The sequence below is a fragment of the Heterocephalus glaber genome, unplaced genomic scaffold (genome assembly GCF_053883595.1).
Source record: "Heterocephalus glaber isolate CG9 unplaced genomic scaffold, H.glaber_assembly_v1.0 deba00001236, whole genome shotgun sequence".
Classification (NCBI taxonomy): Eukaryota; Metazoa; Chordata; class Mammalia; order Rodentia; family Bathyergidae; genus Heterocephalus; species Heterocephalus glaber.
In genome coordinates this window covers 80,682-95,712 of record NW_028258223.1, presented here as the reverse complement: position 1 = coordinate 95,712, position 15,031 = coordinate 80,682, and the positions used below count along the sequence as shown (strand labels likewise).

Sequence of the window (15,031 nt, the reverse complement as noted above, 5' to 3'; positions counted from 1 at the left end):
AGGGCTCCAGGGGCCAGCCAAGGTCCCTGGGCACAGGGGAGGTCCTCAACCAGGAGGCCCTGGGGCAGGGTTCATGAGCAAAGAGGTCACAGAGACAGCCAAGAAAATGGGAAGTCATGGCTCTAGTTCTGTGCTCTTCCTCCTGCTTCTGCTGCTGCTCCTTTCAGCCCTGTTTAGCACAGGGAGCCCCCCGGATGTAGTTGCCAGCTGGAGAAATGTCCAGGGACTTGGCCTGGGCTCCGGAAGTTTCCAACCCCAGGTCTCAGTTCACAGCTGGCATAAGAGGAATGCAGATCAGCTGCCATGCCCAGGCGTCTCTGACATCTACTTCATCCTGAACAAGTGAGTGGCCCTCATATCCTGCCTCCACCCAACTCCAGGAAGAAGCAGTCCCAGTCACCGCAGGCAGGATGGGGCCTCAGGGAAACCCCGTGTCTGTAAGAGGACTGGCAGGGCCTCCAGTGCTCAGCCCCCAGCACAGGCCTCAGTGACTTCCTTATCTCCTCAAGTGGGGGTGTCACCACAGGGGTGGGCTCTGGGTGGCTCTGGCCCTGCAGCAACATGGCCCAGCCCTGGGTCCTGCAGGGCTCTCAGTCACTGGGCCCCAGGAGCCACCTCCCAGCCCTGGGAGAAGCCCCAGCAGGGATCTCTGGGAGAGACCATCTGTGGCCTCTGGGGGGAACTCAGCTGCATCCCTGCCCAGTGGCCTCTCCTCTAAGCCTTGCTCTTCCTCCCACCCTGCAGACCTGGCACAGTCCCTCCACTTTCAGGGCAGCCAGGGGCTCATTTGGCCCTGGGGAAGCTGTGCTGTCCCTGGGGCTCCTGCTGGCTGTCAGAGAGAGAGGCAGGTGTGTCTTGGTCTTAGAGAGGTGGCCAGGTTCCATCCCAGCCCTCCTGCTGGCTGGGGCTGGGACCCAATGAGAGCCTGTGCAGCCCTCAGCAGGGGGACGCCCTCCCTGGTCCCCAGCCCTCCTCTCTCAGCCCTCCCCCTCTGGATGCACAGTAGCCCGGGGGTCTCCCTGTGATGTCCTGTTGCAGGGTGGGCTCCTAGGTGGCCAAGGTGCCTGGAGGATGCTGGTGGTGACAAGACCTGGGCTTCCTGGGCTGGGCTCTTTCCACAGTCACAGGTGTGGCCCTCCCATCTCCTTCTCTGTGGGCACTGAGGGTGGGGAACACAGGCCCCAGTCCCAGCTCCTGAGCCAAAACAGCCACCTAGGAGCCCCCTGCCCACCATGGGAGAAGTCCCTCCTCATTTCCAGCCCAGGGACTCTGAGATGCCCTGGGCAGGTGGTGCCCTCAGATCCTTAGCACAGCGTGGGTGGTGGCTGCCTTTGGGCATCAGATTTGGCGAGGATGGGTGCCCAGGGCGCTGACAGCCTGGTCAGGCCATTCCTGCTGGAGAGTGGGCATGACCTCAAGGCCCTTCTTGGCCACCACCCTGTTGCATGTCTCTGCTTGCTTCCCTAGGCCCTGCTGTGAGGCTCCAGGGTCCAACCCAGCCCTGGGATGGATGAGCAGGGCTGTTGGGACCAGTGGGGATGTGGAATAGCATTAATTGGACACTTTCTCTGTGTCAAGCAATGTGCCAGGCACACAAACCACTCTCAAGCAGCTAGCCATGGCTTATCCAGCAGGTCAGAGGTGAAGGGCTTGCTGGGTAGGGTACAGGGTAGGGACAGGTGGGCCTGGTTACTGCTCTGAGCCCTGACTCATGACTCCTGGGCTCATGACCTTCTGCACTTGGCAGTGGGTGCTGATTCCCATCCCTGGCAACATTAGCCTGCCCAGGCTGCCCTTGTCTAAGAGGTCAGTGTTCTGAGCCTCCCGGACCTCCCTGCTTCTGGTGAGGACCCTGCTAGCTCACTGGACACCTGTTTGGGGGTGACCCAGAAGGCTCTGTGTTTGGACCTCAGTAAACACAGCTGATGGAAGGTGGGGGTGTGGCTCTGAGTTTTGTCGGCAGGTGTTTCCTTGGTTCTATCTCACTGGCTAGGTGTTGGGTACTCAGAGCTCAGAGAGAGCTGTAGACTGAGAAAACCTCCGCCTGCTGAGGGGCAAGGTCAATCTCTTCCAGGCCTCCTGGGCAGCAGGGACCTGTTATTTCTCTGTCTCCAGGCCCCCAGCGACGGGCACGTCAAGTACCAGGACTGTCAGCACTGGCTAATGCTGTTTGCCTCATCTGCACCCTTTGGTGTGCAGATGGTGTGCAAGGGGATCAGTTTGTCCACCATGTTCAACCCCTGCTTCCTAGGCTCTCCGGTCTGAAGCGAGCTCTGGATGTGCCGAGCACCAGTTTCCACACTGCCACCAAATGTCTCCAGACTCTAGTGTCTTTGACAAAGCCTGAGGTTTTGCTGTCTTGCTTTGCTCTGCTTTTCAGTGTATTCCCCAGGAATACTTTCTGCTCTGGGCTTACATGTCCCCAGGCTCTGGTCCTTCCTTCCTGCAGCCTGGGCCTTGGACTTCAGGCTAACCTGAGCTGTGGGTCGAGTGTGTGCACAGTAGGTGTTAGCATCCCCACTGCCCCTGAGATGGGACCAGCTCTGGGTCAGGGTGGAATGGGCTTGAAGAGGTTAGGCAGCATGTCCATGACACACAGTAGAGGCTGAACTTGGTTCTTCCAACTGGAGCCTTCCTGGTCTCCAGCCCATGCTATGAGGTTTTCTGTTGTTGCTGTTATTTATAAGCTGCTTTTGTGATGGTATGATATGCATTATATATTCACATCCTTTGCCAATTTTTAATTGCATCTGGATACTAATCCTTTATCAGATAGATGATTTATAAACATTCTCTACCATTCTAGATGAAGTCCAGTTTTAAAATTATTTTCTGTTGTTGCCTGTGCTTTGGTTGTCTTATCCTAAAAATTAAATTTTGCAATGATGTAAGTTCATGGTTTGAATTTATTCTTTTTTTTTTAAGAGTAAGAAAATTTACTGGAGGATGGGAATGGGGAATAGGAATGAGGAATAGGAATAGCTTGTAAGAGACAGGAAAGATCCTGAATGGGTTGTTAATGAGCCCACTCCACTGAGAAAGTTTTGTAGAGCAAAATCATGAAGTGGGTACAACCTGGGTCAAAGCTATAATCAACCAATGTGATTATAAGTATAGCTGTTTGATTAATATTGATCCAATAATAGCAAGGGCATACGGATGACATCATTAACCTATAGTCTATAGTCTTAGTCTTGCTTTAGTTTTAGTCTTAGTCTTAGTAGTCTTAGTATTAGTCTTAGTCTTAGTGAGTGGGAAAGGATGGCCCACCCCTAATGAGATAATGGTTTCTTTATATAGGAAATCTCAAAAGGGTGGTAGCAATAATATCAAACTTCTGTTTATCCCTTAGGGAAGTATGCAAATCTGTCCATTGTGACTTTAATCTTCTTCAGATGTACCTGTAGCCACACTTCCTATGTGTTCTCATCTTCTGCATTGACTCCCTTGACTAGCCCTGTCTGATTGCCTATAATATTTCTACCTAACTTAGCTGTCTATACTATTTCTCCCTCTGAAGAACTATCACTAACTGTGGTTAGGGAGAAGGGGCTTAGTGTCCCTTAATCTAGAGTTAGATTCTAGCTAATCTAATGGGCCTTGGATAGGAGTCATGTTGCAGTTTAGCAGTTATGAATTCCTTTCACAAGGTTGATCTAGTGGATCTTAGTAAAAGGAGCCTGGCACATTTGTCATTGTTTCCATATGCTTGATCACCTGGTGTTTGGCAGCCTCTAGGCAAGAATAAACAAATTTTCTAAGAAATTAAAGCATGTATGATCAAAACAGGAACATTAGAATGGAAAAGCAGGTTGGGGAAAGAGCCACATCCAGACCCTGCTCTTAAGTGGCTGGAATATCAATTGTAACCAGTTGGCTCTTAGACCGCACTACTGATGGAGGTTATCTGTAAGTCTGATATTTCTTGTCATAAGTCCCTCTGGCAGTGCCTGCTGGAAAAGGCCCCTTGGGCCTGCAGGGGCTGGACTACAGCTAGTGACAAAGCAAGGCTGGCTCCCCCATCCCAAGGGCAGATCTGACACTTGGAACCCAGGAGTCCAGCAGGGAACCACAGGCCACATCTGATGGTTCTCAAAGGCTTCTGATGGCCATGGTGGCAAGGTTTCCACCCACCCGCAGGGAGCTGGGAAGGTCACACTAAGGCCAGTGTGGACCCAGAGAGCCCATGAATCAGAGGTGCTCAGGGACCTTTCCAACCATGTCCTCTTCTTCCACTTCAGGTCCCCATAGCCCTCACCTAGTGTGACTAGCCCCATTAGGTGGCCACCAATGTCCCTTATGCTAGGAGGCCCCTCAATCACAGCAGATGGTCTGGTTGGCCACCCTCTTCCCATTGGTGGCCCTGATGACAGTCACCTCCTGGATACCCCACTGTGGTCAGAAGTATTGGGGTGGGACCTCAGCCCTGAGTGTCATGTGTCCCTCCACACTGGGCACAATTCTCTTCTGCCTCATGATGCTCATATCTGCAGAGCTGTGGAACTCTAGAGACCATTTCCAGGAATGTAGAGCAGATGTGACTGATTCCCACAGGATAGAAGCTCATGCAGCTCAAACAACCTCCTGCTCTTCACTCTCTGTCCAGGGACAGAGTGCAAAAGAGGGGAGCAGGATACAGAAATTGGGATGGGAAGAGCCTGCAGCCATACCCGCTGGTCCACAGTGCTGATGCCAGAGCAGCAGTGGCTGGGCTATCCCCCTCCCATAGCAGTGCTTACTGGAAAAGGTGTCCAGGGCCCACAGTGGCTGGGACTGCAGGCTGGTGACAAAGCTGGGGTGTCACAGTCTATGGTACTGGTCACCCTTGCCGAGACCCAGGTTCCCATAGGAAACATCTCTCTCTGCATCCATGGTGCTGGGAAATGTGAGGAGGGAGAGGAATCTGGGGCGTGGCGAGGAGAGGTGCAGAGCAGACATAGCCTGCAAAAGGTTCCTCACTCCAAGGGCAGGTCTGACACCTGGAACCCAGGAGCCCAGCAGGGAAACCACAGGCCATGCCCGGTCAGCTCTGGACCTGGTGATGGCTCTCCAAGGCTTCTGTGGTGCCAAGGTCCTCACTCATAGGAATCTGGGAAGGCAGCATGGTGGGCGAGTGGGGACCCAGAGAGCCCACAAAGCAGGGATGCCCAGGACCCTATCCAGTCAAGTTTTCTTCCTGCGTTTGTTGTCCACACCGCCTTCACCTACTGTGATCAGACACACTGGACAGCAGCCAAGTATCCACTGTGCTGGGAGACCCCTCAGTCTCAGTAGATGGTCTGGGTGGCTCGTTTCTGCCCACTGGCGGCCCTGATGACAGTCACCTCCAGGATGACCCACTGCGGTTGATGGTGTTGGGAGGGGGAGTGCCTTATTAAGGATCCTGTGGGAAGGGAGAAGGCAGAGAATGTTTCCTCCTGAAGGGGTACCTCATTCTCTGACTGGTGTCTTTTTGTCTTCAGGTCCATCTTCGTGGGTGACTGCTGGAGTCACATTCACCAGTTTATGGAGAATATGGTGGCAAGTTTACCAGAGTATGCTTCTCCATGCTGCAGGCTGCCTGAACATCCATTAGACTTGGTGGGGTCCCTTGGGTGGGGGCACAGAGCCCAGCATGACCAGGCAGGAAAGGGGACAGAGTGCACTGGTCCTCTGGGTCTCAGCTGTGTGCCTGCCCTGCCTGGGAGCCTGGGCACCTGCAGGGACACTGTCTGCCCTCCAGACCCCCAGGCTGGGAAGGAAGTCAGGACAGCAACTCAGTAGCTGACACCTGGACACAGGGTGCTCAGGGCCAAAGGAAAGGGACAGAGAGTGTGCCAGGAAGGTTAGAGGGGACAACAAGGATTCCTAGAGGGAAGTGGTCCTGGGCAGCTTCCCAGAGGAGATGGGAAGTGAACTTGACCTCGAAGGCTGGAGAAAAGTCAGGGCCACAGTAACCCTCAGGGTGCCCTCTAGTGGGTGGTCTGTTTAGGCTGAGGAGTGTGGGTAATTCAGGGGAGGGTTGGAGACAAATCCTCACAAGTTGCTTGGGGCCAATGTCACAAGGAGCCATGGAAGATTCACAGGCAGGGGAGTGATATAGTGCTCCAGGAGAAAACCTGGCAACTGTGGGTGAACAGAGCCAGGAAGAAGAGCAGGAGCAGTGGTCAGCTCAGCCAGGAAGGCTGCAGCCACTTTGCTGAGGGTCAGAGGTCCTGGGCCAAGGGCAATTGGTCAGTGGCAGGAAGGGGAGGCATTGTGAGGGAGTGGGATTTCCTGAGCTGGAAGGAGGGAGGAGGAAATGGAGGGAAAGAGGGATGGGGTTAGGATAGAAAGAAGGTGACTGTAGAAGACAGGCCAGGTGGGGGGAGGCCCCATGAGGAGTGTGGATGTCATCTTACCTGTTTAGTTCATATACTTGTGTGTGTTTGGTGGGTGTTGGAGCACCGGGGTGGCGCCTGGAGCCATCCTGATGCTCTCCCCTCCTTGGGACCATTCATTGCCATAGGCTTCCGAATCATCCTATATTTGTTCAATTCCTCAGCATCTCGAGGTGTGCCCCAAAGTGAAAGCAAGGGGTTGGGAGGGAGTCATTTGGACCAACCTCTCCCTGATGCCTGGGTGACAGCATGTTGTGCATATGTGACTTCTCACGGCCCTGCTTCCTCCCAGCCCAAACCTGCGCATGTCCTTCATCACCTACTCCTGTAAGGGCAACATCATCTTGCTGCTCACCTCTGACAGGTAGGTTGTCTTGGTTACTTCTGCTTTGCTGAGACAAAATACTCAACACTCAAAATTTAAAGGAACAAAAGTTTATTTTAGCTCACAGTTTATGGAGGTTTCAGTCAATAGTTGGCTGGTTCCAAGGCAGGGTCACGTAGCAAAGGAGCATCACAGGGGAGAAACAGTCTATGGCAGACTGGAAGCGGTGAAGCAGCAGCCTCCTCTTCCCTTTTGATTACATACAGGGTATGAGCCTAGTGGTTGGTGCCGCTCACACACAGGGTGGGCCTTCTGTCTTCAGCAAATCCATTCAGCCACCTCCAGAATTATGCTAAACCCATCAGTGGGTAATCCAGTACCAGACATACTTAATCCCAGTGTCACACACCCATGATCCAGCGACCTCCTCACAGTCCCAACTGTGAGCTATGAGGCTTTGGGGGAACACCTAGGTACAGGCCATAACATAGCTGCTGACTCAAATCCCAGTGCAAGCCTGGTTTTCAGACCACACGGGGAGACTGCTTCACTGAGATGGCCAGAAGGCGCTCTCTGGGGCACAGGGTGGGCTAGGTGGGGACACTTCCGTGCTACCGTTGACCTCAGACTGGCTTCCTGTCCCCCAGAGTCTATAGGCAGGCCCAGGAGGGGCTGTCTGTGACGACCTCAGCACACAAGAAGCCTGGTAGAGCAGGTCTGTGGGTCCCACAGGTACCGTGGACAGACTGGAGCCTCCTAAGACAGGTCACACTCTGCCCTGGGCCAGTGTGGCAGGGACCAGGGGAAGAGCTGGGAACGTTGAGCAGGACAGTGGGGTCCTCAAGTGGGTCCCAGACAGGGCATGCCCCGGGGGCTGTGGAGTCCTGGCTGGTCTGGGTGCCACGAGGAGGCCTAAGGAACAAGCAGGGGGGGAGAAGGTGTCCCACCGGTGCCCAGAGGCCAGGAAAATCCAAGTAGGGGTGCTGGGGAGAAGCTGACGGTCTGGGGTCTGGGAGTGAAGGGTCACCTTGCATACAATGCCAAGGACCCCTTCAGAGAGGAGGAGCTCAGGAAAGCAGGAGGGGTGCCTGGAAATGTAGGGGAGCTGGTATGGGGAGGATCTAGAGAGAAGCCAGGGGCAGAATGAAGCAGGACAGGCCAGACCACAGGGTGGAAGGGTGGGGGCTCCAGGCCCCATGCACATGGCGTGGCTGGGTATAGCTGCCAGGAGAAACAGGGAGGGGCTGGCTCAGTGGGCAAAGGAGAGGTGTGGTATACTCTCGTGTATGTTGTGCTGGGGGTTGGGGGAGACCTACGTGGGCATGAGGGGTGGAGGAGCTCACAGGGGCAGTGGTTGGGCACAGAGCAGGGCTGGCTTGGGCAGGACCTGGCTGGGCCTCCCCTGGGCAGGGCTGGCTGTATCTCCTCCTAGGGAAGGTCAGGCAGGGAAGGGTCAAGGGCCCTCAGAGCTTGGCCCACAGCAGTGTCTCTGCCCCAGGAGGAAGCCGCCCTCAGGGTCTTCACTCTAGGTGGCCTTGCTGTGCAGGCTCAGCCCTGTCACAGCCAATCAGCCTGAGCCCAGCCTCTCTTCCTGTCCCAGTGCTGCCCCTGGAGCCAGTGCTGCCTGCCCCAGTCAACTCTGTCTCCCTCACAGCTCCTGACAGCCTGGGGCCAGCAGCCTGGGCGTAGAGCTGGACAACCTCAGCAGCCTGTGGCCGTGTCTCCACCTCAGGCTTTCGGGCTCAGGAGCGTGAGGTCCTCAGGCCTCGCTGCTCATGAAGCAGCCTGGCTCCTTCCTTTGGGGGCTAAGGAGGTGCAGATCGGGTCTGTGCAGTGGGAGCAGCGCAGGGCAGGCTGAGCTGGTGAGCTGTGTGACTCAGCCTTCCCTGCTGGAGAGCAGGCCTCAGGCAGGTTGTCCTGGGCTTCTGGTCAGCATTAGGCATGTGGGTCCCCCTGGAGCCCTGGGCTCAAGCTGCATATCCCTGGGTCCCACCCCACCTGGAAGTCCCTGAGGGTGGGGAGCCCGAAAGCCAGGCATTGATGTGGGACCTCCTCTTGGCCACCCCGCCTGCCAGAGGTCTCGGCAGGATGGGGACAGAAAAGGGCACAAACCTGGCAATGACCCAGCACAGAGCTGGGTGAAAGGGCAAATTGCTCACATCCCCCTTCTACAGGGTCAGCGGACAAGGCTGTAGGAACAGCTTGGGGTCAACTTTCCTCATGTCATCTTCTTTTCCATCTTTTTTTCAGAGAAGAAATTCAGAGGGGTCTGGACAGACTGAAGTACAGTTTCCCTGCAGGTTTTCAGAACCTGGAGAAAGCATTTCAAAAGGTGCGGATGGCAAAACCATAAGGGTCAGTGCTTCCTCTCAGTTCCTACTGTTCTGCATCATCTCACTCCTCTCTCCAACGAATCTTAATTTCCTTGCAGGCAAGTTTACAAATTGAAAGAGCCAACTCTGGAGGTGAGCCCCTGCCTTCCCACTGGGGGTGGCTGCACGGAGCCAGCCACCCTCCAGAGAGCTCTGTGTGAAGAGCCCATTGCTCCCCTGTCCCATCCCAGCCCTGTGCAGTGGGCAGAGCACCCACCCCAGCAGGGTTCTCACAGGACAGGAGGTCCTGCGGGTCCATGTAGGGAGCTTGGTCACTCTGAGCTGCTGGACTTACTGGGCCCTATGTGCAAAAGGAGAAAGCCCAGATCCCAAGCTGCCTGAGGACCAGCATGAGACGCCCACTCTGTCCCCAGGGCCAGACCTTCCTCCCCCTTTCCATCCCTTTCCTCCATGGCCCACTTTCTCCTGGACCTGCATTTCCCACCATGCAAACAGCTGCACTGTGGGTTGGCAGCTCTGTGCGGGAGTGGAGGGGACAGTACTGGGGAAGAATGGGGTCCCCTGTCCAGGACCCTGCCTGGGAGTCCTGAGCAGCTGGGCTGCTGTCCCAAGCAGAAGCCTGCAGGCTGTGCTGGAAGCAGGCACCAGTTCCACCCCTCTCTGGGCTGCTCTGCAGGAGGGGCTGCTGCTTCCTGTGCCAGGAGCCTGAGGTGTAGGGGAGCACCTGACCCAACTGCCTTGGGCAGTGCTGGGCCCTGATGGCTTACAGTACCCTGGGCCTCTGCTCGTTGCTCCTGTACCATGTTCAGCGGGCCCCTCCTTTGTGTCCTGCAGGTGTCTGGGTTCCCAGAACGATCATCTCTGTGATGATCAGAACGATAGACAACAACCTGTACCAGGAGGCAAAGGTGGAAGTGAGTCTGCCTGTCTGCAGTTTGTTCCATTTTGTGTATTTTGGCCCTTTCAGCTTAATCCTCCCTTTCTCTTAGGCTGACAAGGCTCGAAGGATGGGGGCATCTGTTTACACTGTGGGTGTGGGTTCAGTTGACAAAAATCAGATAACTCCGCTGAGATGACCTGGGGCCCTCTGACTCTCCTTTGTTCCCAAGGGCCAAGGGCAAGATGCTGTGTCCTGGGTCAGGGGCCCTGGTGCTTCCTGAGCCCCTGCCTGGGGGCCAAGCCAGCTTCCCTCTCTGCAGTTACTAGGACTCTCAGACGAGGAGGAAGGCGTGTTTGAGGTGAAGCTTGGGTTCAAGGGGTTGCAGGAAGTTGTAGAACCGGTGAGTGGCTTGTGTGTGACTGGTGAGTGGGCTGCGACTGACTGGTGCCAGATGCTCACCCTCTTGCTGCTTCCTTCCTTCTGTCCCAGCTGGCCTCCAAGACGTGTGCTGGCATTTCGTCCTTGGAAGAAGACACTGTGTGTGCAGGAGGTAGGAGATCACTGCCATCACTCCAGGCAGGCAGGTGTGCTGGGTTGTCTTGTGGTGTGCGTTTGAAGGGGAAAAGCTGTGGTGATGGTGTGTTGTGTGTTGTGTTTGGGTCATGTGCGGTACAAGGAGGAGCGTGATGCATGCCTATGTTTTGTATTGTGTGTCCTGCATGTGTGGTGGGTGACAATTTTGTGTGGTGACTACATGAATGTGTTTTGATGGAGTGTGCAGTACATGCTAAGTATATAGTATATGCTTAGCATGTATCGCTAAGTATTTGGGTATACTTGTGCATGCATGGAGTGTGTGTGGGGTTTATGGAGCTGTGCGTGTGTGTGTGTGTGTGTGTGTGTGTGTGGCTGATTATGTAGCAATGTGATTGTACACTGGGTGCCTATGTCATTGTGTGGTGGTGGGGATGCCGTGGGGTTGGTGTGTGTATATGTACAATTAGTGCTTACTTATGTCACAACAAAGAGCAAAATAATGAAGACAGAAAAAATGTATGCTAAAAATGCTGAAGGAAACATGGTCAGTGGAATAGAGGAACTTTTAAACAGGCCAAAACAGACATGGCAGCCAGGGTTCAGCCTGGAAGGGATGAGCAGATCTAGCACTAGAAATATAAACAGTTTCCACATCTTCAAATGGGGACAGACAAAAGGCAGTTACCTCCTGGGATGAAACAAAAGTGTTGCTCCAGTTCAGCATACAGCACTGTGGGAGGCAGAGAGGAAACCCCCATGCCTGACCCAACATCCACAGGAAAAGCCATTTGTTCCACCCCACCTCTGTGGGAAAATAGCAGCACCTGTCCCCAGGGCTGGAAGTGCCAAGGATGCCCCCAGTCCAGCCCAAGTCCCTGCTTTGGTGCACTGAGGACGTTCCTAAATGGTCCAGTGGGGTGGCCACCTCTCTGTCATGGGCTCTGTATGTGTTTCCATGGTCCCCATGTGGTTGGCTTCTAACACCTAGGTGGAGGAGACAGAGAGGGTCAGGCTGACAGGTGCTGGGTCCTGGCTTCCCTGTCCCTTGTGGGAGGTGCCATGGCTGCAGGCTGTGGGAAGACAGAACTGTGCTCACTTCTGAACTCTGCCACCCATGGCCCAGGGGAGGGATAAAGTGCCAAACACCTGGGCTGCAGTGTGGCTTTCGATGGATAGAAATACCACTGTGGGGACATTGGGGGACAGAGAGTGTGATGGCATAGCATCAGGGTGGGTAGGAGCTGAGGATGGCACCTGGTCCTGACCTCTCCACCCTGGACCTCGGCTCTGCACCCGAGCCCCACTGATGCTGGGCAGAGTAAGGGCTGCAGTGCTGGGTGGAGGTGGGTCAGGGACCCTACCCTGAGTTCTCTCCTGCCTCTGGTGTGAAGCAGCTCAGCTGTGCAGTCCACCAGGCCTTTGCACATTCCTGATGAGTCCCTGACACACAGGCCATGATGTCTGGGCAGCCAGAGAAACCCCAGGTGAGGACAGGAGCTGTCACTGGTTCCTCCCAGCCACAGAGCTGAGGTGACAGGTGCCTCCAGACACCAGCTCTGCCGTTGACCTGCTACACTGCTAGGCGTCCTGAGCAGAGCTGCCATACAGAGTGACAGGGACTTGGAGGAGAAGCTGAGGCAGGAGCTGGGCCCAGGTGACACAGAATGGGCTGGCTGCTCAGGCCAGCATCGAGAGCCAGTCCAAGCACAGGGGCTGAGGGACAGGGCTGTTGCAGCCCAGGGTCCAGGGCTGGGTGACCTGGGGCCACTCCAGGGCCATGGGGACAGGAAGGAGCCAGGCCTGGGCCAGGAGCTGCTGTCAGGCCAAGTAGCAGGGAGCTGCAAATGGAAGACCCACAGGGACCCAGCGTGGGTGCTATGGGGCCACCCAGCTGCCCTCTTTTGTCCCTTGTGGCTTGGCCTGAGGGGCAGGGAGGGCCACATTAGTGGAGGGAGGGGCTTGTGGGTCCACAGGGTAGTGGGCTGTGTTCTTTGTGGGTCAGGAACAGGCTGGGGTGCGGAAGGAGGTGTCGACCCCCATGAGTCCCCCTCTTGGGGGAACAGGCACCTTCAGTGCCCCCATCCTGGCCCTGCTCCTGGGTTCTCCAGTGGGAACCATGGGAATTCAGGTGGGAGTCCTCAGCTGAGGTGGCCCCTGGAAGTTAGGTGTCTGTCCTGGTGCTGTGGTTGGGGATGGTGGGAGGGGGGCTCCCACATGTCTAAGACTAGTGCTTCTATTGAATTTGAACCTAGGGTAGCACAATGCTCTGTATAGTTCGTTGGAGGAAAAGAAACTCATACATCTGTGATGTTACTTTTTTCAACACTAGTGTTTATTGGTCAGATGTGCTTAGTGATCACTTATTTTATTAATCTTTTGGAAGAACCAGCTTTGGGAGTTCTTGGTGAGTGCTGCTGATTTTTATCCTTCTACCTCAGTAATTTCTGTTACTATTTCTCTTTCTGCTTCATTTAAATTTACTTTGTTCAAGCTCTAGCCTCCCGAATCGAAAACTTGAATCATTTCTTTAACCAGCTGATCCTCCTCCTAAAACAGGCAAGGTCTTGGAATTCATTTTGTTGGCCTCACATGGTTTTTTTCCCCCTCCAGTAGCGGGGATTGAACTCAGGACCTTGCGCTTGCGAGGGAGGCAGCTGCACCACTGAGCTCATTCCCTGGCCCGAGTTGGTTTTGTTTCATCCTTGCTCCCTCAAATCTGACTCAAGGTCCTGCCGTGGTATCTCTCCCTGGGGTCCATGTGTATAACTCCAGAGAATGTCCTTCAGAAGCGTGACCATAAAGCCCATTGGAGGAGAACCAGCTTGAGGGAAGTAGAGAGTCCTGGGGTGTTTTGTTGGTTGGTTGGTTGGTTGGTTGGTTGGTTTGTATTTGGTACCGGCGATCGAACTCGGGGCCTTGAGCTTGCAAGGCAAGCGATGGAGCCACTGAGCTAAATCCCCGGCCCTGGCGAATCCTGGGTTTTTTCGTGACCTTGAGTTTTGGGTGTCTTGGATGCAGGCTAGAGATGTTGTTGGACATGGTATAGAGTGAGAGGAGAGGCTTAGGCTGGGATGTAAATCCCTGGTTTTCCTGCAGTTTACCTAGGGGCACACAGGTAGGTATGTAAGTAGGTATGTATGTAAGAACAGTCCTGCCATAGGAATCCTAAGCTCCTTGGAGCGGGCAGGGGGAAGCTCAGTCAAGTTCTCAAAGTCAGAATCACTTGAGCTGCCTGGGAAACATTGTAGATTGGTGGGACCCACCTTCGGAGTTTGTTGTTGTTGTTTGCTTGTTTGTTTTGGTACTGGCAATGGAACTCAGGACCTTCTGCTTGTGAGGTAAGCAGCCGAACCACTGAGGTAGATCCCTGGCCCCCTTCAGAGCTTTGAATACGGTAAAACCAAGTAGACTTAGAGGTGTAGCTCAGTGGTACAGTTCTGACCTAGCAAATGTGAGGTCCTGGGTTCCTTTCCCAGTGTCACCAAAAGAAAGAAACAACAAAACAAAAACAAAATAGCCTTGGTAGGTAGGAGAACGTGCAGTTTTATCAAGTTCCTACATGATGCTGAAGCTACTGGTCCCAGTGCCTCACTTTGAAATAATTGTTTTTCAGTGTTTGGAATTTAACCCAGGGCCTCTGCACCGAGCTCCGTCCCCAGCCTATATGTATATGTATATATATATATGTATATAGAGAGAGAGAGAGAGAGAGAGAAAGAGAAAGAGAGACACTTTGTGTCCAAATGTATATATACATGTACATATATATACATAGTATGTATACATGCATGTATATGCAGATGTATCGGGAGATGGGTTGTTCCGCAGTCACTGAGTTGCCCCAGCCGAGCTGAAGTTGAGATCCTCCTGCCTCAGCTTCCCCAAGCCCTGAGATTACAGGAGTGACGCACCGTTTCCACACTTGAAGAGCGCTGGTGTGCAATGCCAAGAAGGGGGGGCGTTGTCCAGGTCTTTCGTGGAAACACTCCTCCACCATCCAGGAGTGGAAGACGAGTCCTTGAGGGGACAGAGGAGGCAGCGAGGAAGGCCGCAGCACCAGCTGCTGGCCCATGGAGGTAGCGCCCAGCAAAGATGCAGACTCCTGGACCACAACTCCCAGGGCTCCTCTCCTGGACTCGTGTGCGCCGCCCCCCGCCCCCCCCGCCCCCCCGTGCCGCGTTTGCCCTGACCGCATTAGGCTGGGAGCCTTCGGTCCGTGGGATGAAGGGACCTTTTGGCCAGCGTCTCTGAGCTGAGAGCCGCGGTGGCTGCGGCCAGCTGAGATGTGGGCGGAAACAGAGGGGGAGCTTAGCCTGGCAGGTGAGTCGGAGCTTTCCATTTATTTTTTACCATGTTTCTTTTTTTGTTTGCTTGTGTTTTTGAGACAGTGTCTTGTTATTTTGTTCAGGCTGGCCTTGAAGTCACTGTGGAGCCCAAGCTGGCCTCAAAGTCACAATGATCCTCCTGCCTCAGCTTCTCAAGTGCTGGTATTTCACATGAGCACCCATGCCCAGCCATGTTTTGTAGTTTTTAAGTGTACAGTCCTTGCATGTCTTTTGTTAAGTTCTGTGATTACTTGCTATTATTTGGGTATGAA

General features: G+C 54.4%; 1 protein-coding gene across 1 annotated transcript in view; it reads left to right on the top strand.

The window, feature by feature from the left end:
• Positions 1 to 10,689, top strand: part of LOC147828181 (anthrax toxin receptor-like) — a 28,737-nt gene extending 18,048 nt beyond the window's left edge. Inside the window, exons 2-6 of the mRNA XM_087210953.1 lie at positions 5,463 to 5,534; positions 6,652 to 6,723; positions 8,935 to 9,016; positions 9,116 to 9,149; positions 9,852 to 10,689. Coding sequence (XP_087067079.1) covers positions 5,506 to 5,534; positions 6,652 to 6,723; positions 8,935 to 9,016; positions 9,116 to 9,149; positions 9,852 to 10,006 — 372 coding nt within the window. The 5' untranslated portion in view covers positions 5,463 to 5,505 and the 3' untranslated portion in view covers positions 10,007 to 10,689. The remainder of the gene's footprint in view (positions 1 to 5,462; positions 5,535 to 6,651; positions 6,724 to 8,934; positions 9,017 to 9,115; positions 9,150 to 9,851) is intronic.
• The last annotated feature ends 4,342 nt before the right edge of the window (positions 10,690 to 15,031 follow it).